The sequence below is a fragment of the Leucoraja erinacea genome, chromosome 1 (genome assembly GCF_028641065.1).
Source record: "Leucoraja erinacea ecotype New England chromosome 1, Leri_hhj_1, whole genome shotgun sequence".
Taxonomy (NCBI): domain Eukaryota; kingdom Metazoa; phylum Chordata; class Chondrichthyes; order Rajiformes; family Rajidae; genus Leucoraja; species Leucoraja erinaceus.
The window spans coordinates 37,202,620-37,225,299 of NC_073377.1; the positions used below are offsets into that span (position 1 = coordinate 37,202,620).

At 48.3% G+C, this 22,680-nt stretch overlaps 1 protein-coding gene across 1 annotated transcript in view; it reads left to right on the forward strand.

Annotated features, from left to right (window-relative positions):
• Positions 1-22,680, forward strand: part of LOC129695780 (long-chain-fatty-acid--CoA ligase ACSBG2-like) — a 157,678-nt gene that overhangs the window by 43,657 nt on the left and 91,341 nt on the right. Inside the window, exons 4-6 of the mRNA XM_055633088.1 lie at positions 1-254; positions 5,035-5,123; positions 17,456-17,576. Of these exons, the coding sequence (XP_055489063.1) occupies positions 1-254; positions 5,035-5,123; positions 17,456-17,576 (464 nt within the window). The remainder of the gene's footprint in view (positions 255-5,034; positions 5,124-17,455; positions 17,577-22,680) is intronic.

Here is a 22,680-nt window from a genome sequence, read left to right on the forward strand (position 1 = left end):
AAAACTACCCACCTAAAGTTGCTCCGGCATCCAACTTGTGGACCACAGAGAAGAGCAGTGCAACCAAGCTCCGAATGGAGGATTTTGGTTTGGGTGCCAACACGCCTTTGACTGTTGGCCAGATGCTCCAGCTGACAGTGAGAAATTATGGTCAACGTGATGCTTTGGCTTACAAAGTGGAAGATCATTGGGAAAAAATAACCTTTAAACAATTTTACAATCGATGCAAAAGTGCTGCGAAGAGCTTTCTTAAGGCAAGTGTGTTTTATTCACCCAAAAGTGGTTTCTATTTTAAATAATTTTAATTTTAAATGAAAAAAAGTAAAATGCATGGGATTTCATTTTGAATCTTTCCCTATAAGGTTTGACTTTGTGCACAGACACCGCACCACACCTAACCCACTCCTGCGTTAATCCTGTCCAGATGTTAGGTTCAATAGAGCTGATGTCCTGAAGTTGGCCAGTGAGGTACAGATAAGTCTCAGTTGATGAATTACAAAGGCCTGCCCCTGTAGTTTTTAAGTAAAGATAGAGAAGGATAGGCATGAGTCATAAGTTAAGGCATGGCTGATTCTGGAGGCATAAGGCAGGAAGTTTTACTAGAATGTTGCCTGGGTTTCAGCAACTAAGTTACAGAGAAAGGTTGAACAAGTTAGGGCTTTATTCTTTGGAGCGCAGAAGGTTAAGGGGGGACTTGGTAGAGGTCTTTAAAATGATGAGAGGGATAGACAGAGTTGACGTGGAAAAGCTTTTCCCACTGAGAGTAGGGAAGATTCAAACAAGGGGACATGACTTGAGAATTAAGGGACTGAAGTATAGGGGTAACATGAGGGGGAACTTCTTTACTCAGAGAGTGGTGGCTGTGTGGAATGAGCTTCCAGTGAAGGTGGTGGGGGCAGGTTCGTTTTTATCATTTAAAAATAAATTGGATAGTTATATGGACGGGAAGGGAATGGAAGGTTATGGTCTGAGCGCAGGTATATGGGACTAGGGGAGAATATGTGTTCGGCACGGACTAGAAGGGTCGAGATGGCCTGTTTTCGTGCTGTAATTGTTATATGGTTATATGCTTATAAGTTGCAGAGGTCAATTGGGGGGTAGTCTGTTTGCAGGTAAAGAATAGCTGGCAGGTCGGAGGCTTTTAAAGTGAGATAGCAAGAGTTTTAGAGCAGCATACTCCTGTTAGGGTGAAGGACAGGTTTAGGGACACCTAGTTAACTAGAAATGTTGAGGCTCTGGTCATGAAAATGAATAAACATTTGATTAGTCAGCCGGGATCAAGCATATCTCTCTGCCAGTATAGGAAATGTCAGAATACACATAAAAAAGCAATCAAGAGGGCAAAAAGAGGACATGAGATGGAGCTGGTAGACAAGCTAAAAGAAAATTCCAAGGAATTCCTCAGGTATATTAAGAGCAACGGGTAGCTAAAGAAAGAATAGATTTTCTTAAAGATTAGCATGGCCATCTTTGCATAGAACACCAAGTGATGAGTGGATGTCCTGGTTGGGTTGCTCCTGGGCCTGGCCAAGCTGGGCCATCCGCGAGTCACGGCGCCAGACGGCGGAGGGCTCTACCCGAGCCAGCTGCCTGCCCCTTTTCCGGGGTTACGTCCGTGCCCGGGTGGGATTAGAAAGGGAATACGCCCTGTCTGTGGGAACCCTGAGGGAGTTCCGGGACCGCTGGGCTCCGCAGGGTGTTGAATGTATCCTCAATAAGGATTGTATCATAATTGTATAATAGTTTATTATGGATATATGTTTGTATTGTATTATGGTGGTGGGTTCTGGCTTGTTTTATTGTAGTGTAAATATTATTTTTTAATAATTGAATAAATTTTTTGATTAAAAAAAAAAGAAAAAAAAAAGTGATGAGTGGAGATATTAAATTAATACTTCTCATCCATTTTTACTGATAAGTAAGTAAGTAAGTGAGTTTATTGGCCAAGTATTCACATACAAGGAATTCACCTTGGTGCTCCGCCCACAAGTAACAACATGGCATTCAGTGACAGTTATGAATGACTCAGAAAACACTAAACATTAATAATAATAAAACATTAATGATAAAACACCATTGATCAAGCATGCGAACCAACAAAATACCAGATCAAAGGGAAGCTACAGATTTTTGGCTGTTGAGTAGAGCAACTACTCGTGGATAAAAACTGTTTTTATGTCTGGCAGTGGCAGCTTTGACAGTCTGGAGTCCAGATTGTGGAAGTTAAGAAGCTGAGGCATCTGAGCTGTTATGTCTTGGATCACTTGTGAAAGAGGAGGTAATAGATAATAGACAATAGGTGCAGGAGTAAGCCATTCGGCCCTTCGAGCCAGCACCGCCATTCAATGTGATCGTGGCTGATCATCTCCAATCAGTACCCCGTTTCTGCCTTCTCCCCATATCCCCTGACTCCGCTATTTTTAAGAGCCCTATCTAGCTCTCTCTTGAAAGCATCCTGAGAACCGGCCTACACCGCCCTCTGAGGCAGAGAATTCTACAGACTCACCACTCTCTGTGAGAAAAAGCGTTTCCTCGTCTCCATCTAAATGGCTTGCCCCTTATTCTTAAACTGTGGCCCCTGGTTCTGGACTCTCCCAACATCAGGAAAATGTTTCCTGCCTCTAGCGTGTCCAAACCCTTAAAAATCTTATATGTTTCAATAAGATCTCCTCTCATCCTTCTAAACTCCAGAGTGTACAAGCCCAGACGCTCCATTCTCTCAGCATATGACAGTCCCGCCATCCCGGGAATTAACCTTGTAAACCTACGTTGCACTCCCTCAATAGCAAGAATGTCCTTCTTCAAATTAGGGGACCAAAACTGCACACAATACTCCAGGTGTGGTCTCACTAGGGTTCTGTACAACTGCAGAAGGACCTCTTTGCTCCTATAGTCGACTCCTCTTGTTATAAAGGCCAACAAGCCATTTGCTTTCTTCACTGCCTGCTGTACCTGCATGCTTACTTTCATAGACTGATGTACAAGGACCCCCAGATCCCGTTGTACTTCCCATTTTCCCAACTTGAAGCCATTTAGATAGTAATCTGCCGTCCTGTTTTTGGTACCAAAGTGGATAACCTCACATTTATCCGCATTAAACTTCATCTGCCACGCATCTGCCCACTCCCCCAACCTGTCCAAGTCTCCATGGCCGTCTTAATGCGCATTAAGGTGGATAAATCGCCTGGGCCTGACCAAGTACATTCTCAGGCCATGTGGGAAGCTAGGAAGGAACTTATTGAAACCCTTGCAAATATATTTGCACCATTGTTAGCCACACGTGGTTCCAGAAGATTGGAGAGTGGGTAGTGCTGTACTACTGTTTAAGAAGGACAGTAAGGTAAAGCCAGGAAATTACAGCATGCCTGACATCAGCGGTGGGTAAGTTGTTGGAGGGGAGCCTTTGAGAGAGGATCTACCATTTGATTATGGGGTGTGTGCAGAATCTTGTCGCACAAATCTGATAAGGAATTTTGAGGTGGTCACCAAGACGATTGATGAGGGCAGGGCAGTGGACATTGTTTGTATAGTCTTTAGCAAGGCCTTTTACAAAGTCCCACATGGTAGGCCAGTTCTGAAAGGTAAACACATGGAATCCAAGGGGAGAAAGCCAATTGGATTAAAATTGGAGTCGAAGGGTAGTTGTGGAGGTTTTTTTTATTGGAGACCTGTGATCTGTGATTTGCTGCAGGGATTTGTTAAAAATGTTGTTAACATTATTAGTACATTTGCAGAAGACACAAAAATAGATGATATAGTGAGCAAGGATTTCTAAGTTTACAACAGGATCTAGAGCAGTTTGGAAGGTGCTCAAAGGAATGGCAAATGGAATTTAGCTCTGACATGTGAGGTGTTCCACTTTGGTATGTCAAGCAGGGCAGGACTTACATAGTAAATGGTAGAGCCCTACAGGTTGTTGGAGAATGGAGAGTCCCATGTGTACAGGTGCATGATTCCCTAAAAGTGACGTCAGATGGGCCGTGTGGTGAAGAAGGCATCTGTTTGTGTTCATTGGCAAGCATATTGTGTGCAAAAGTTAGCACATTGTGATGCAGCTATACGAGTCGTTGGTGAGACCACACTTGAAGTATTATGTGCAGTTCTGGCTGCCAGTTGCAGGAAGAAGGTTATTAAGTTAGTAAGGGTGCAGAAGAGATTCACCAAGATGTTACCTGGGCTTGCGGGCATACATATATTGCTCCCTCTCTGTGTAATTCCTGCTGCTCTCCTGCTCTTGGACCATGTTCTCACCCAGATTTGTTCTCCCCCTCCTACAACCTGTCTGAAGAAGAGTCCCAACCAGAAATGCCACTGATCCATGTCCTGCAGTGATGTTGCAAGTTACTCCAGTAACTTGTGTTACTGAAAGTGGGTGGGCAGGCTCCTCAAAGTAATGTTGTGACTGTCCTAAATTAGTCCATTTTGTTCCAAATGCATGTAACTCCTATCCACGCGAATCCTCTATATTAGTTTCCCTACCACTGACATTATCCGGGATTATCCAGATTTCACTTAAACAAAAATACAATTCTGGATACTCCCCAATCCTCCATGACCTTGCCTCACTAGACAAGATGAAAAGATTTTCCTCAAGACTGCAGCAATCTCCCTTGCCTCTTTCGTTAACAGGGCCAACATATAAACACTCTGGCACTCATCACTCAGATAGACAGTGGGCCTCCTCAGACGCAACTCTTAGCCTGAAGGTGGCTGCATCCATTTGTTTTGACCCAAAACAACACATATTCCATCTCTCCAGAGATGCTGCCTGTCCTGCTGAGCTACTCTAGCTTTTTCCTTTTAGAGTTGTCGGCCACAGCCAGCTCGGTTTTTTCCATTGTGGATAAAATGTGCATTTAACCCTGTTGCTTCTGAAGGAGGTCATGCTATATATACACATTGTATGTCTCCTAAAAAAATAGTTGCACGTAAACTTAGAATTATATATCTATTCAGGATCTTTATATAACCAACAAAGTTAATTTACTTGAAAAATGAAGAGGGTTATTAAAATATTTATTTTTGTGTTCGCAGCTTGGACTGGAACGTTTCTGTGGTGTTTGCATCCTAGGATTCAACAGTCCAGAGTGGTTCATTGCAGACATAGGAGCAATTCTGGCAGGGTAGTGTTCATGTACTTCCTTAAAAGCTTGGCAAATAGAAACCATTGTTCATTCAGCAGGTCAGGCAGGTACCTGTTGAGAGTGAATCCCAAGTTAACATTCCATGTCAATGACCCTGTATCATGCATGTACATCAACTCTCTCATTCCACAGATATTGACTGACCTGCTGAATATTTCTGTTTTTAATTTGTACTAGACCAGGTGCGGACCCGTTGGGCCAGTCCCCCACGGCAATATTCCACCATTGACCCATAGCCCCCAACTGCGCAGGTGCGGCTGACTGGCTCCCGTTGTGACACGAGTCTCGGCAACACACCCCCAACTGCGCAGGCGCGGCCGGCAAGTGGGAGCGCGACTGCGACGTTTTTAAAGTTCAAAATGGCAATAGCCTGTGAAAAATAAGATCAATGTGAAGGCGTCTCACTCTCCCGCTTCAGCCCCTATTCCCCCTCCTCCATTATCCTCCCTCTCCCCACCCTCCACCAACCCTCCTCCGCTTCCCCCTCACCCCCTACCTTCCTTCCTCCCTCTTCCCCCTCCCCTCCTCCATCACCTCGCCATCCCTCTTCCTACCCTTATCCTCCTCCATTCTCCCTCATCCCCGGCACTCCCTCCCCCTCCTCTTCACCCTCTTTACCCTCTCCTCCCCTCCCCCACACTCCCTCCCTCAACTCCCTTTCTCCTACCCTCACACTCCCTCCCTCCATAACCCCTCTCCACTTCCTATCCCCCACTCCTCACCTCCCCCCTATCCCACCCCCTCCATACTCCCTCATCACCTCCCCCACTGCCCTCCTCTCCATCTATTCCCCACTGCCTACCTCCCCCACTCCCCCACCCTCCTCTCCCTCTATCCTCCCTCCTCACCTCCCCCCACTTTCCCCTCCCTCTCCCTCTCTACCCCATCCTCTCCCTCAATCGCCCCAATCTCCCTCCTCACCTCGCCTGGATTTCGATGTAAACCACCGCCGGCTCCGTTTGCTCCACCACATCGGCGATGAAGTTGTAGTTGTAGTTGAGGCGGGGTGGAATGGGCTGTGCGGCCTGGAGCCGCGCGCGGAAGGGGGAGGGAGAGGCCGAGGCTGCGGCCTAGTCCTTGCCCCCGGTCCAGCTTCTCTCCCTCCCCTCAGGCCCGGAGCAGCAGCCCCGGACCCCACACCGGTACGAACCCCAGCCCAGGGTCCGGAGCCGCGCTCAGGGCCCAGTCCATGTTTGTGACCACTCCCCAGCACCCAAAGCCCGGGCCCGGCTACAACCCCAGGGCTTGGCCCACGCCAGGCCTCTTCACTTACCCTCTTCTGTCCCCTCACATCCTCCCCTCCCCCACTCCCTACCTGACCTTTCTCTCCCTCTCCTTTCCCCTACCCTCAGTCACTCCCTCCCTCCCTCCATAACCTCGAACCCTCCCCACCCCCTCCTCTCCCTCTATTCATCCCCCTGCTCCTCCACTCCTCGCCTCACCCCTATTTCACCTCCCCACAAAAAAAGGCGATGTTTTTTTTTAATGAAAACTCCCACCTATCCTATTGGGATCTCATTTTGACGTCATTGTGATGTTGAACGTTGCTGACGGGCAGGGCAAGTGGAAAAATGGTTTGAAAAGTGTTTTTTGTAAAGTTTAAAATGTCAATAACTTGTAAAATATAACATCAATCCGAATGAAACTTGTTTCATTTACATCCTAGGACAATGTTGAGTAAGGTGTGACAAAATTTGTAGCGCTGTCGTGTACCGTTTTGGCGTGGTTTTGGGATATCACATTCACGCACGCACGCATCCAAACAAACAAGTTGAGAGTTTTAATAATATATACTAGACCAACTGGTAATGGGTCCCTGTCACATAGGAGGCCCGGTCCCCCTATGCAACCCGTTCCCCCAACGCAATATTCAACCACTCAACCATAGCCCGCACAGGAGGCCTGGTCCCCCAACGCAACTCATTCCGCAACGCAATATTGCACCACTCACCCGTTTCCTCAACACAACCCATTCCCCCAACGCAATATTCGACCACTCACCCACAGCTCCCAATTGCACAGGGGCTGCTCATTTTGCCTTATTCATCCTCCTTCATTTTCAACTTTAAAAACAATTCAGTGTACTGTGACTTTAAGAAAAATGCATTTGCACCTGCTAGAGCTAGCAGGACTCAGTGCACTTGGATAGCAACAATGTTGCGAGCAGGGCTACAATCCCATTGTGACGTCATGGCCGTAAGCACAGGGAAGACATTTTTCTCAAATTTGGGTTTTGTAAGTCAAAAAATGTAAATAACTTGTGAAATATAACATCAAATTTGAAGGAAACATGACACGAACGACCGTGGGACTAAGGTGAATAAGGTGGTGCAAAAATGGTTGCACTATTGTGTACCATTTTGGCATAGTTCCGTGTGTGTGTGTGTGTGTGTGTGTGTGTGTGTGTGTGTGTGTGTGTGTGTGTGTGTGTGTGTGTGTGTGTGTGTGTGTGTGTGTGTGTGTGTGTGTGTGTGTGTGTGTGTGTGTGTATCTATCTCTATCTATCTATCAATCTATCTATCTATCTATCTATCTAATCTATCTATCTATCTATCTATCTATCTATCTATCTATCTATCTATCTATCTATCCTAGACCAAGTGAGACCTGTTGGGGCCCGTTCTCCCAACGCAATAATCCACCACTCACCCGTTCCCTCAATGCAACCCGTTTCCACCACTCACCCGTTCCCCCAATGTAACCTGTCCTTCAAAGCAATATTCCACCACTCACCCATAGCCCTGACTGGAGGCCTGGTCCCCCAACGCAACCCGTTCCCTAAAGTCAGATTCCACCACTTCCCTGCTTCCCCAGCACTGGACCTTAAACAAAATATCCTATTGCACTTCCCCTGCTTCCCCCAGCACTTCCACTTCCCCAGGCCCCTCCCCACCTGTTCAATCACTTGCTGTCAGGACCACGACTAAGTGTTCTATGATGGCAACATTGTTGCAAATCTGATGTCAGGTGGAGGACTGAGATCCCATTGTAACATCAAAGCTGCAACTGCCAGCACTGAAGTGTTGAAGAGATTATCAATGTGGATTTAGTAAACTTAATAATGTGATAACTTGTGAAATATAACATCAATCTGAACAAAACTTAATACAAACAGGTCAATGTTGAGTAAGGTGGTGCAAACATTTTTGTGCTATTGTGTACCGTTTTGGTGTCGTTCCTTGAGATTGCCTGCATGCAGACAGATGTCCAAACAAGACGAGAGTCTTAGAGATGGATGGATGGATGGGATAGATAGATATCCAGCCTCCTGCAGTTCTTTGCTATAAAAATAATTGATTATTAATCATTGAGTTAAAAAAAAAACACTATGGTAAGTGGGGGAGAAGTAAAATTGATGCATTTGTGTAAATGTGCTTGTATGTACTATGTTACCAAATGGTAAAAACAAAGGCAATCCAGCCATTAAATTCACCAAACATTGCTGAAGTGATTCATAGCAGCATTACAGAATACTTATTTCTCATAAGACTGCAGGTGGCCATTTTGCCCAGTGAGTCTATGCTGCTCTTGGAGCAACCCCATCAATCCCTTCCTGCACTTGTTTCCCTGTAACCTATTCATTCTTGCATACCCATCAACTCTTCCCCGATTCTCTTGGAACACATTTACTCTTGTGAGTTAATTTACAATATCTAAACAGCCTAACGACTATAGACACAAAATGTTGGAGTAACTCAGCAGGACAGGCAGCATCTCTGGAGAGAAGGAATGGGTGATGTTTCAGCTCGAGACCCTTCTTCAGACTGAAAGTCACGGGAAAGGGAAATGAGAGATATGGATGATGATGTAGAGAGACATAGAACAAATTAATGAAAGATTTTGCAAAAAAGTAACAATGATAAAGGAAACAGGCCATTGCTTCCTGTTTGCTGGTGAGAACGGGAACCTGGTGTGACTTGGGTGGGGGAGGGATGGAGAGAGTGGGAATGCTGGGGTTACTTGAAGTTAGAAATCAATATTCATGCCACTGGGTTGCAAGTTGCCCAAGCAAAATATGAGATGCTGTACCTCCAATTTGCAATTAGCCTCACTCTGACAATGTAAGAGGCCTAGGACAGAAAGGTCAATGTGGGAATTGGAAGGGGAATTAAAGTGTTTGGCAACTGGGAGATCAGGTAGGTCAAGGTGGACTGAGTGAAGGTGTTCAGCAAAACGATCGCCCAGTCTACGTTTGTCTCGCCGATGTATAAGAGTACATATCTTGAACAATGGATACAGTAGATGATGTTGGTGGAGGTCCAAGTGAACCTCTGCCTAACCTGACTGTAGGGGTCCCTGGACAGAGTCGAGGGAGGAGATATAGGGACAGGTGTTGCATCTTCTGCCGTTGCAGGCAACGGTACCTTGGGAGGGGTGGTTTGGGTGGGAATGGATGAGTTAACCAGGGAGTTGCGGTGGGAATGGTCTCTTCGGAAGGCGGAAAGGGGTGGAGATGGGAAGATGTCGGAGAATTATGTGTTGTATGCGACGGCTGATGGGGTGAAAGATAAGGACTAGGGGGACTTTGTCCCTGTTGCGATGAGGGGGAGAAAAGCAAGGGCAGAGCTGCAGGGTACCGAGGAGACGTGTGAGGGCCTAACCTACGATGGGAGAAGGGAACCCCCGTTCCCTAAAAAATAAGGACATCTCGGATGTCCTGGTATAGAACACCTCATCTTGGGTGCAGATGTGGCGTAGACGGACAAATTTAGGAGTAGGGGATAGAGTCTTTGCACGAAGCAGGGTGGGACAAGTGTAGTCGAGATAGTTGTGGGGGTCAGTGGGTTTGTAATAGACATCAGTTGATACTCTATCTCCAGTGATGGAGATGGTGAGATCAAGAAAGGGGAGGGAGGTGTTGGAGATGGTCCAAATGAATTTGAGTGCAGGATTGGAATTGGTGGTAAAGTTAATGGTCCATGATTTCAAGTTCACATTTATTGTCACATGCACCAATTGGTACAGAGAAATTTGAGTTGCCATACAGCCATGCGAATAAAAAGAACACAATACAAAATTAAATTGGATAGGTATATGGATGGGAAGGGAATGGAGGGTTATGGTCTGAGTGCGGGTAGATGGGACTAGGGGAAAATAATTGTTCAGCACGGACTTGTAGGGCCGAGATGGCCTGTTTCCGTGCTGTAATTGTTATTTGGTTATATGGTAATACACAATAGAGTTTAACATAAACATCCACCACAGTGGAATCAACGTTTCACACTGTGATAGAAGGCAATAAAGTCCAGTCTCTCTTCCTCTTTGTTCGGGGCATTTGAACCCTCCGCAGTCACCGCTACGGACGGCCCGATCTACAGGCCCTCTCGCCGGGATGATCGAAACTCCGACGTCGGAAAGGAGGGGGAACACACTCAGCGGCTTGGAGTTTCCGAATCGGCCGCTTCCTACCGGAGACTGCGGCTTCCGATGTTAAAAGTCCACAGGCCGAGCTGGACGGAGCTCCAACTTTGGCGATCCTCGGCAAAAGATCCCAGGCCTCCGCGATGTTAAAGTCAGCGCTGCGCCCGCAGCTAGAAGCTCCGCAAACCGAAGCGCCACGATGTTAAAGTCAGCAGGTCCAACACTCCAACACTGGCGATCCCAGGCAACGCATCGCCACGCTCCGCGATGTTAATTCCGTGCTGCGCCAGCTGCTGAAGCTCTGGCCAGTCTCCAGAAGGGAAGGCCACGCCAATCCAGTTGGTAGGCCGTGAGGGGGCGGGGGGGGGCGAGGGGGGGGGGGGGCGAAGATGCGACACAGAAAAAAGACGCATCTCCGTCCAGGTAAGTGACTGAAAAATGGTTTCCCACTATTCCCGCCCACCACCCCCCACATAAGACATATGAAGAAACATTAAAACATACGTTTACATGCTCTAAAAATAACAAAAAGAGTGAAAGGACTAACAGCTGCTGGCGAGGCAACCACTGCGGTGGCGCCACCCGTTGAAGTCCTGGGTGGGACTGCATGGACAGGAGGTAGCACTGATGCAGTCGTCAGTGTAACGGAGATAGAATTTGGGGATAGGGCCAGTGTACGTTTGGAACAGAAATTGTTTAATTTACCCTACAAAGAGGCAGGCATAGCTGGGCTGGGGCCTTGTGAGTGCCCATTGCTATGCCTTTGATTTGGAGGAAATGAGTGTAGTTGAAGAAATTGTTGTTAGGGTTGAGGACCAGCTCTGCTAGGCCTTAGTAGAGGGAAATTGGCCGGTTCTGCGGTCACAGAAAAAATGGAGGGCTTTAAGGCCTTCCTGGTGGGAGATGGAAGTGTAGAGTGACTGAACGTCCATAGTAAAGATGAGGGAGTGGGGGCTCTGAAAACGGAAGTCATTAAAGAGACGAAGGACATGTGAAGTATCTTGACATAGGTTGGGAGAGATTGGACCAGGGGGGATAGGATGGAGTCAACACACGTGGCTCCACTGCAAAATCTACACCTAACGACTAGTATATCTGGGATGTGTGAGGGAATCAGACACATGTCGGTAACCCAGACAGTCAACAGATATCACTGATGTGTAGGAAAGAACTGTAGATACTTGTTTTAGCGTTGTTACAAAACCTACCATCAGTGGCGCTGCAGATCGGCCTGCTGCCTGTGCGTGCGATTCAGGAGGCATTGGGGGGGGGGGGGGGGGGGGGGGGGGGATTAAAATGCAGGTTTGTATTGGTTGTTGGAGATGAATTTGCTCGGACTGCTAGCTGATGAAGAAAATTTGTTCTGTGAACCCGTTCCCGTTTTAAAAAAAATTAAAAAAGTTCCTGGTCGATTGCATCGCTGGATTGAAATAAACCGCGACTTCAAACACCTTCAATGCGTTCAACATCACGGATCACAAGTGCAGGACTAAACAAAAGGTATGTCGTTTATTTAACATATTATTTTGCTTTTTGGTGTGGCTTCATTTTAATCTTATGATGCGAAAAATATTGTTAAATCATGCGGCCACATTCCAATCGATCACATTCCAGAATCATCCACTCTCAAGATAATCAAATTCTTTTTTTTTTGCACAATCATGTCATAAGAAAATCGAAAATCTATATTTTGTGTTATTGTCGATCAATTATCAATATTTTCATACTAAATATCCACAGTACAGTTTTAGTCAGATGTATTGTGCAAAAAAAAAGATTTTGATTATCCTCAGAGTGGATGTTTCTGGATTAATTTATGGGAATGAAGCATTAAATTCCTTCTATTTGGCTTATAAATTCATGACAAAGTGAAATTAAAAAATCACTAGACCAAGTGCAGATCCACTGGGTCTGTTCCCCCAACGCGGGGTGGGGGAGAGAAGGGAGACAGCTGGGTCCCGTCCCCTAAACGTGCGGTTGCGGGGGGGGGGGGGGGGGGGGGGTCTGTGACTTCACACGCACACTAACCACCTCCCACACACACGTGGAGGGGAAGGGGGAGGGAGATGAGGGGGGGTAGGGGGAGACGGGATGGGGAGAGGAGAGAGGGGGAGGGAAGGAAAAAGGGGGGGAGAGAGGGGGAGGGAGATGAGGGGGGGGGTAGGGGGAGACGGGATGGGGCGAGGGGGAGGGGAGAGGAAAAAGGGAGAGGGGGGAGGCGGAGGGAGGAGAGGAGGGGGAAGAGAGTAGATGGGGAGAGGAGGTGGGGAGAGGAGGAGAGAGAGGATGGGGAGAGAAGGGGTGGGGAGAGAGCAGGGGGAAAGAAAGGGGGGAAGGGAGGGGGTAGAGAGGAGGGGAGAGGGAGTTGGAGGAGGGGAGAGAGGAGGAGAGGGAGGGTGGATAAGGGGCAAAGAGTGTGTGGGGCAGAGAAAGAGAGGGGAGGGAGATGAGGAGAGGGGGATGGAGGGAGGGGGAGAGATGGGATGGAGGGGGGGTAGAGGAGGTGCAGAGGCAGGAAGAGGATGGGGAGGGGATGGGGAGGTGGAGAGGGTGTGAGGGAGGAGGAGAGGGGGAGATGGAGGGGGGGAGGGGAGAGAATGGGGAGGGGAGATGGGGAGAGAGTGGGGAGGGGGGAAGGGAGGGGGGGTGGTGGGTAGACGGAGGAGAGTGGGGAGGGAGGAGGAGAGGGCGGGAGGGAAGGAGAGGGGGAGGAGGGGAGAGGAGAGGGGTGAGGGGAGAGAGGGGGTTAAGGGGGGGTGAGACGGAGGGAGGGAGCGGGAGGGGAGGGGGGAGTGGGGAGGGGGAGGAGAGGAGGGAAGAGGGAGGGGGAAGGGGGAGGGGGAGAGAGAGGGGGAGGGAGGGGGGGGGGGAGGGAGAGTGAAAAGAGAGAGGGAGAGGGAGAGAAAGGAGAAAAAGAGAGAGGGAGAGGGAAGGAGAGGGGAAGGGAGAGAGAGGGGATGAGAAAAGAGAAAGGGAAGGAGGGAGAGGGAGAGAAAGGGGGAAGGGGGGAGAAGTGGGCGTTGGAGGGGGAGAGAAGAGGGGAGAGGTGGAGCGGGGAGTGAAGAGGGGGGAGAGGTGGAGGGAGAGAGAGGAGGGGGAGAGAAGAGGAGAGTGGAAGGTGGGGAGGGGGGTGATAGGAGGGGTGGAGGCGGGGGAAGGGAGTAGAGAGTGATGTGGTAGATAAGGAGGGGGGTAGGACAACTTGTTCAATTTGACTTTATTTGATTGTGCACGCCAGGTTGATTGCATTCATGGGACCATGTGAAGGTTGCAATCTCCCACCCCTGTCCCTTTGTGATATCATATGTAAATGAGATCCATTGTGATTGTACATCTGTGAGATGGCAGCAGTTTGATTTTAAAATGTCTTTATGTTTTTTACTAAAAAAGCAGGGAAATTAATAACCAAATTTTCTAATTTTCAAAACATAATGTGGAGGAGGAAAAACTCTAAAGCAATATGTAAACAATTCTCAGTTACGGTAAAGGGTGGAGGAGTAAATCCACAAACGCCTTAAACGAATATTCGCAAAATAGAATCCGTTACAAACCAACAAACCAACGCAAGTTTTAATAATTACTAGACCAAGTGCAGACCCATTGGGTCTGTTCCCCCAACGTGTGGTTGCGGGGGAGGGGGAGCTGGGGGGGGGGCGGCGGCAAGCGGCGTCACACACATTAACTACACGCTAACTACCCCCTTAATATTATTAATATTACTCCTTTTACCCCATAACCGTCCTATCCACTGACGCATAACCCCCAACTCGAAGGCACGGGGGGGGGGGGGGGGGGGCAGAGAGTGAGGGCAGAGAGAGAATGGGGAGAGAAAGGGGCAGAGACAGAAGGGCAGTTTTATATTTAAAAAACTGTCTTTGAAATTAAAAGTTAATGTTAAGAATTAGTGTTGTTAAATGAGAAATAATTCAATTCAATTCAATGAAAACAATGGAATCATCAACCTAGCATGCTGGGGGGGGGGGGGGGGGGGGGGGGGGGCCAGGCGGCAGTTGGGCCAGTTGGAAAGGCATTGTGAGGTCAGCAGGGTGGGGCCAGCTGCCAGGCTGGGTGGGTCAGGCTGGGCGGGGCCAGGAGGCAGTTGGACCAGGTGCAAAGGCATTGTGAGGTCAGCTGCTGGGCAACCGTAATATTTTTTTAAATTGTCAATTTGGTGATAAATATTTGTAAATATCTCGGGAAATAATCAACCAAATTTATAGACGATTGGATGTTTGAAATCATAAGGAAATTTCCTTCCAGAAGATGCACAAATTTCACTGTTATTGTAATGTCAGCAGATGGGGAGCAGTCACATTTTTAAAAAAAAGGTCAGATTGGTCAACAATTTTAATAAAAAAGTCAGGAAAATAATATACCAAAGGTACAGAGGCGTGGATTTCTAAACTCGCAAGGAAAATCTCTACTGAAATACATAAAAATTTCCCAGTTTCGGCATCTGGTTTTCGAGGAGATACGTTTCACATGCAAAATGACTCACATGCAAAATGACACACCCACACACACACACTTTTAATAGATACTAGACCAAGTGCAGACCCGTTGGGGAACAGACGGGGGGGGGGGTGGGGGTGGCAGCTGGGTGGGGTGGCATGCGGCGTCACACACACTAACGGGGGGGCGGCATGCGGCGACACACACACTAACTACCCCCATTGATATATTAATATTATTAATTTGCTCCTTTTACCCCATAACCACCCTCTCTACTGACGCATAGCCCCCAACTAGCAGGCGCTTTTAGAGGGGGGGGGGGTTGTTAAATCTGCAAATAATAACTTGTTTCTGTTAATGCTGTTCAGTGTTTTTTTTTCTCTTTACATTTTATATAGTCTCCGAAGAAGAAATGCTAAATTGTCAATCCAAATGCCCAGCAGAAGAGACCTATTTAATCAGCATTCGCAGATATTATCCGAATTTGGACTACTCCAAATGTGATGATCTACAGGACATTCTTAATGGGAAAGTAGTGGGCAGAAAGGCGTGTCATGCGTGGTTTGAAGAGCAAAAATCTTGTAGTTTACAATGCCAAAATTGAAAAGTTGAGGAAAAAGAAGATGTACAGAATTGCTTATTGGTTACAATCTGAGGAGTATGATTATGCTACTGATTATGATATGCCAATGTACCAGGTAGCAACTGATCTTCTCCATAAAGACTTGGTCTTTTGCTAGAAATTGTAATTTCTTTACCTGTCTGTTACAGACTTACAGCATATAATACAATAATATTAAAGTTCAGTTCTTGAGAATATCACATTTTTGAATTTTCAAGGCAGTCTCGGTGTTTATTACTATTTCCGTCATAACAGTCAATTTTGTAATTAGCTACAATTAGGTAACTAACTAATTATTTGCTTTAATTTCAGGTCATCCAAGTAAGATATTTCATATTTGTTTCAGAATGCTTCAAGATTCAAGATAGTTTATTGTTATGTGTCCCTGATAGGACAATGACATTCTTGCTTTGCCTCAGCACAACAGAACATAGTAGGCATGACTACAAAGCAGATCAGTGTGTCCATATACCATTATATAAATATATACACACATGAATAAATAAACTGATAAAATGCAAATAACAGATAATGGGCTATTAATGTTCAGAGTTTTTTTCCGAGCCAAGTTTAATAGCCTGATGGCTGTGGGGAAGTAGCTATTCCTGAACCTGGTCATTGCAGTCTTCTGGCTCCTGTACCTTCTACCGGAAGGTAGCAGGGAGATGAGTGTGTGGCCAGGATGGTGTGGGTCCTTGATGATACTGCCAGCCTTTTTGAGGCAGCGACTGCGATAGATCCCCTCGATGGAAGGGAGGTCAGAGCCGATGATGGACTGGGCAGTGTTTACTACTTTTTGTAGTCTTTTCCTCTCCAGGGCGCTCAAGTTACCGAACCAAGCCACGATGCAACCGGTCAGCATGCTCTCTACTGTGCACCTGTAGAAGTTAGAGAGAGTCCTCCTTGACAAACCAACTCTCCGTAATCTTCTCAGGAAGTAGAGGTGCTGATGTGCTTTCTTAATAATTGCATTAGTGTTCTCGCACCAGGAAAGATCTTCAGAGATGTGCACGCCCAGGAATTTGAAGCTCTTGACCTTTTCAACCATCGACCCGTTGATATAAACGGGACTGTGGGTCCACATCCTACCCCTTCCAAAGTCCACAATCAGTTCCTTGGTTTTGCTGGTGTTGAGGGCCACGTTATTGTGCTGGCACCATATGGACATTTGCTCGATCTCTCTTCTATACTCTGACTCATCCCCATCAGTGATAAGTCTCACAACAGTGGTGTCATCAGTGAACTTGATGATGGAGTTTGCACTACTCAGCGGTCAGTCAGCATCTGAAAAAAAAAAAAATAGCAAGGCTATTTACCATTAGACATTGAATAGACAAAATAAGGAACAGTGCTGGTGTAACTCTGCAGATAAGGCAGCGTGTCCAGAGAACATGAATAGGTGACATTTCAGCTCAGGATTCTGCCATGCACTCCAGAGATGTTGCCTGATCTGCTGAGTTACACCAGTATCTTGTGTCTTATTTTGTAAACCAGCATCTGCAGTCCCTTGTTTCTACATGGAATAAGGGAACTTTTTTTAATTTTGTGTTACATCTGTTGATGACTGATTTCTTGTATTGAAAATTGCGTTGTAAGGAAATTCTGAAACAAAACAATGTTAAGATGGAAACAAAGGTATCACTAGTAGTTTGAAGAAGGATCTCAACCTGACACATCACAAATCCACGTTCTCCAGATGTGTTGCTAACCTGCTATTTACTCCAGCACTTTGTGTTCTTTTACTGCTTGCAGTTCACCTGCTGACCAAAGCTCTTTCTAAATTAGTGTGAATTTGGATTTTCTGACTTGGTGGTGGTGCAGTACCAAATATTGAGTAAATGTTTGCATTTAATAACAAAAGTTTTCTTTCAACTAGTGGCTTGGCTGTCGGGATTTATGCAACATATTCTGCAGATGCATGCAAGTACGTGATTGATAACTGCAAGGCCAACATTGTGGTGGTGGAGAACAATAACCAATTGCAAAAGATTATGGAGGTACAATGTTTTATTTTAGTTCTCTATATTATTAATATATGATATGTAAAACATCAAATCTGTAGAGCAATATTTAAAAGGATGGGAGCGTAGAACTCTGGCACATAGGGATAACACCTCTGACCATGGCATCTTGCACCAAGGTTACGCTGCATTTACAATTTTAATGTTTACTAGACCAAGTGGGACCTGTTGGGTCCCGTCCCAACACGCAGTTGAGGGGTGGAGGGGGCGGCCTGCAGCGTCACACGCACACTAACCAACCCCTCACACACGCACACTAACCAACCCCTCACACACGCACACTAACCACCCCCATTGAAATTATATTAATATTATTCACTCACACTTATTTTACCCCACCCCCCGCCCTATCCACTCACGTATAGCCCCCAAGTTACAGGCGCGGCTAGAGAGGGAGGGGGGGTAGAGGGAGAGGAACACAGAGGCACAGGGAGGGACAGAGAGGGAGATAGAGGCACAGAGAGGGACACAGAGCCACAGAGAGGGACACAGAGGCATGGGGGGGGGGGGGGGGGGGGGGGGGGGAGAGAGAGCGGGGGGGGGAAGGGGGGAGAGAGGTGGGGGGGAGAGATGGGAGGTTGAGAGACTCGAGCCGAGGCACAAGTGAGTGTCGACCAAAGGAGCGCAAGTTGGACCGACGCCGTCTTCAGCTTTAATCTTTGGTGTTCAGTCGACAGGACGACCTTTGAACTACGGGGGGAGGAGGGAGGGGTGGATGGTGGCGTTAGTCATGGCGCGAGCAGACGGCAGGCAGGTAGATCCATTGTCACGTCATCAGCGAAAAACAGGCTTTTTGATTTCAAAGTTTGATCGGATTTGTGAACATTTTTATTAATAACTCAAGAAATAAAGTACAACATTTTCAGTTAAGCCGATTTCGGACTCCAGGGGGTAAATCTCTACCAGAATATGTAAAAATGTTCCCGTTCGCATGCTTTTTTTTGAGAAGATGTGAAAACACACAAACAAACAAATAAACGCGCACACACACACACATCTACATCCTACGTCTGTTCCTCCAACGCGCAGTTGCCGGAGGGGGGGTGGGTTTAGGGGGCGGCATCACACACAAACACTAACCATTCCCATACACACACACTGACTACCCCCCGCACACACGCAAACTACCCCCTTGATATTATATTAATATTATTCATTTGGTCCTTCTACCCCATAACCGCCCTATCCACTGACACATAGCCCCCAACTCGCTGGCGCATCTAGTGAGGAGGGGGATAGAGAGTGAGGGCAGAGAGAGAAGTGGCAGAGACAGAGAGAGAGGGGGTGGAGGGGTAAGGAGGGGGGAGAGGAGGAGAAAAAGAGGGGGGAGAGAGAGGGGAGGCTGAAGGGGGGGGGGAGGAGGGTGAGGGGAAGGACGGGGGGAAGTGAGGGGGAGAGGTGGGGGGGAGGGGGGGGGAGGGGGAGAGGGGGGGGGAGGAGAGGGGGGAGTGGAGGGGGCCTGGAGGGAAGGGGGAGGTGAGGCCAAGGGGGTGGAGGGGGAGGGTGTGGATGGGGGAAGGGGGGTTTAGGGGGGGGAGGGTGAGGGAAAAGGAGGGGTAGAGGGGGTGGGGTAGGAGAGCGGGGAGGGGGGAAAGAGAAGGGGGGGTTTGGGGAAAGGGGGAGAGAGAGAGAGAGGAGGGAGGAGGAAGGAGAGAGAGGGGAAAGAGGGGCGAGGGGGAAGAAGGGGGAGAGGGGTATGGAATTAGGTAGGTGGGAGAGAGGAGAGAGTGGAGAGGGGTGGTGGGGAGGTGTGTAAGGAGAGGGGTAGGGAGAGGCGGGGAGTGGGTGGAGAGAGGGGGGGGGGGGGGGTGGGAGATGAGGGGGGTGTGGGGGAGAGGAGGGGGGGGGAGGGAGGACGGGGGGAGGAGGGGGAGTGGGGGAGAGGGGCGGGGGAGAGAGAGAGGGAGAGGGCGGACTTGAACTCGAAAGAGAGGGCGGCTCCCATGAGGCCGACCAAAGATCCTATAGCAATCTTTGGATCGGACTATGAAAGGGCCGCGAGCCTCAGCAGCTCTCTGGACCTCGGGCGGCGTGGAGAGTCTCGGCAGCTTGCGATTCTGCGTGTCCCTGCGATCAATGGAGGAATCGCAGGTTTTCCAGAGGGATTAATGGCCGCCGGGGCCACCTTCTCATCGCATGCCCTGCACGACGAAAACGGCCACCGCCATGTTCTCACATCGGGCGGGGGAGACGGAGAGGATTCAGAAGCAAGCCGGTGTCCTCCGGTGAGCGGCAGTGACCTCCGGATCTGCAGAACGCCTGTTCTTTCTGCACGTTTTGAAGAAAGGGGGTGTAGGGCGTAACGTGACTTGCGTTGACAGCAGCTGTATTAATCCGGGAGGGGGAGGGGCGGTGCCACGAGCGAGCTGGGCCACAAGCTAAGGCATTGTGAGGTCAGCAGCTGGGCAACCGTAATGTTTTTAAAAAAATGTCAGTTTGGTGATAAATTTTAGTAAATAACTCGTTAAGTAATTAACCAAATTTACAGAGGAGTGGATTTTTGAAATCATAAGGAAAATTTCTACCAGAATATGTAAACACTTCACCGTTATTGTAACGTCAGCAACAATTTTAGGTTGACCAGAGGATGGGGGGGGGAGAGAGAGAGAGAGAGAGGGCAGACTTGAACTCGGTGAGCGGGCGGCTCCGACGAGGCCGACCAAAGATCCTATAGCGATCTTTGGGGACAACTGCGAAAGGGCCGCGAGCCTCGGCAGCTCTCTGGACCACGCGGGCGGCGTGGAGAGCTTCGGTAGCTTGCGATTCTGCATGTCCCTGCGTTCAACGGAGGAATTGCAGGTTTTCCAGAGGGATTAATGGGCGCCAGGGCCACCTTCTCATCCCGTGCCCCACGCGACAATAACGGCCGCCGCCATGTTCTCTCATCGGGCCGGGGAGACGGAGAGGATTCTAAAAGCAAGCTGGTGGCCTCCGATGACCAGCGTTGACCTCCTGATCTGCAGAACGCTCGTTCTTTCTACACATTGTGAAGAACGGGGGGGGGGCCTTAATGCGACTCATAGAAAACTGTGCATGCGCGTTGATAGCAGCTGCATTAATCCAGAGCGGAGGGGAGGGAGGGCAAAGGCATTTGAGGTCAGCAGCTGAGCAACCGCTATATTTTTTTTAAAATTGTCAGTTTGGTGGTAAATGTTAGTGAATAACATTAAATAATGAATCAAATTTACAGAGGAGTGGATTTTTGAAATCATAAGGAAAATTTTTACCAGAATATGTAAAACTTTCACCGTTATGGTAACGTCAGCAACTAGGCAGCGGTCAGATTTTTAAAATAAAGGTCAGATTGGTGAACAATTTTCATAAAGTGTGGAAAATTTACAGAGGAGTGGATTTCTAAAATCACAAGGACAATCTCTACTGAAATATGTAAAGATCTCCCTGTTTTGCTGTCTGATTTTCGAGGAGATAGGTTTCACAGGCAAAATGACACACACACACACACACACACACAGAGTTTTAAATTATACTAGACCAAGTGCAGACCCGTTGGGTCTTTCCCCAACACGCGGTTGCGAGGGGAGGGGGCGGCCTGAGGCGTCACACACACACTAACCACCCCCGCCCTGCCCTATCCACTCACACATAGCCCCCCAATTCGCAGGCAAGGAGGGGGAGACGGAGGCACAGAGAGGGAGACAGAAGCACAAAGAGGGAGACAGAGGCACAGAGAGGGAGACACGGAGGCACACAGAGAGGGGCACAGAGAGGGACATGGAGGCACAGAGAGTGACATAGAGGCACCCAGAGGGGGATACAGAGAGGGGCACAGAGGCAGGGGCGCTTCCAGCCTTTTGGAGCTGGGGTTTCCGATTTGCGACATGTTTTTAGCGGGTGACCCTGCTGCTGCGGAGCGGGCGGACGGTCAAAAGCAGCGGAGGGCCGGCCGATCGAGAGAAGGGGGGGTTGGGGGGGGAGGGAGGGGGGGTAAGAAGGGGGGGGGGGGGGGAGGGAAGAAGGGAGGGAGGAGAGGGGTATGGCCGCCCAGCAGCCGTCGGCCTCAGAGTGAGTCTCAGCTCCATGGCCTCGCATCCTCGGCGCTTCAGACCCCGAGTAGGGAGAGGAGGGGGGGGGGGGGGGGAGGGCGGAGTGGAGGTAATGGGGGGGAGAGGAGGGGGAGAGGAAAGAGAGGAGGGGAGAAAGAGGTGAACTGGGGGGGGGGGGGTTGGAGCGAGCGGGCAGGTGGGCAAGTTGGAGTCGAGCAACGGGAGGCGTGGCGCGAGCGTACTTGGAGGAATACTGGAGGCAGGTGGGCCTGGATTGGTCGGTATTTCGACATTGTGACGTCAGCAGCTGGTAAGAGCCATTTAGATCTTAAAAATTGCGTTGTGTTTGGGTTTTGTGATCAATTTTACTCAAAATTTGGGGAAATAATTGACTAAGGAGTGGATGTGCGAATGTAGAAGTAAAATCGCTAGCGAAATGGTAAAAATTGTGGCGTTTTTGTGTCTGGTTTGCGCGGAGTAACGAATCAAATGCAAAATGCCGTACACCTACACACCCACAGAGTTTTAAAAGTATATAGATAGATATGGTATGGTGAGTGTGTGGGCAGATGCGTGGCAGATGCAGTATAATATAGATAAATGTGAGGTTATCCACTTTGGTGGCAAAAACAAGGGGGCAGGTTATTATCTCAATGGGGTTAGGTTAGGTAAGGCAGAGGTACAGCGAGACCTGGGTGTCCTTGTACACCGGTCACTGAACGTTGGCGTGCAGGTACAGCAGGCAGTGAAGAAAGCTAATGGAATGTTGGCCTTCATAACACGAGGATTTCAGTATAGGAGTGAAGAGTTTCTTCTGCGGTTGTATAGACCTCTGGTAAGACCACATCTGGAGTATTGCTCTCCTAGCTGGAGTACAGTTTTGGTCTCCTAATTTGAGGAAGGACATCCTTGAGATTGAGGCTGTGCAGCGTAGGTTCACAAGATTGATCCCTGGGATGGCGGGGCTGTCATATGTGGAAATATTGAAAAGACTAGGCGTATTCACTGGAGTTTAGAAGGATGAGGGGGATCTTATAGAAGCATATAACATTATAAAAGGACTGGACAAGCTAGAT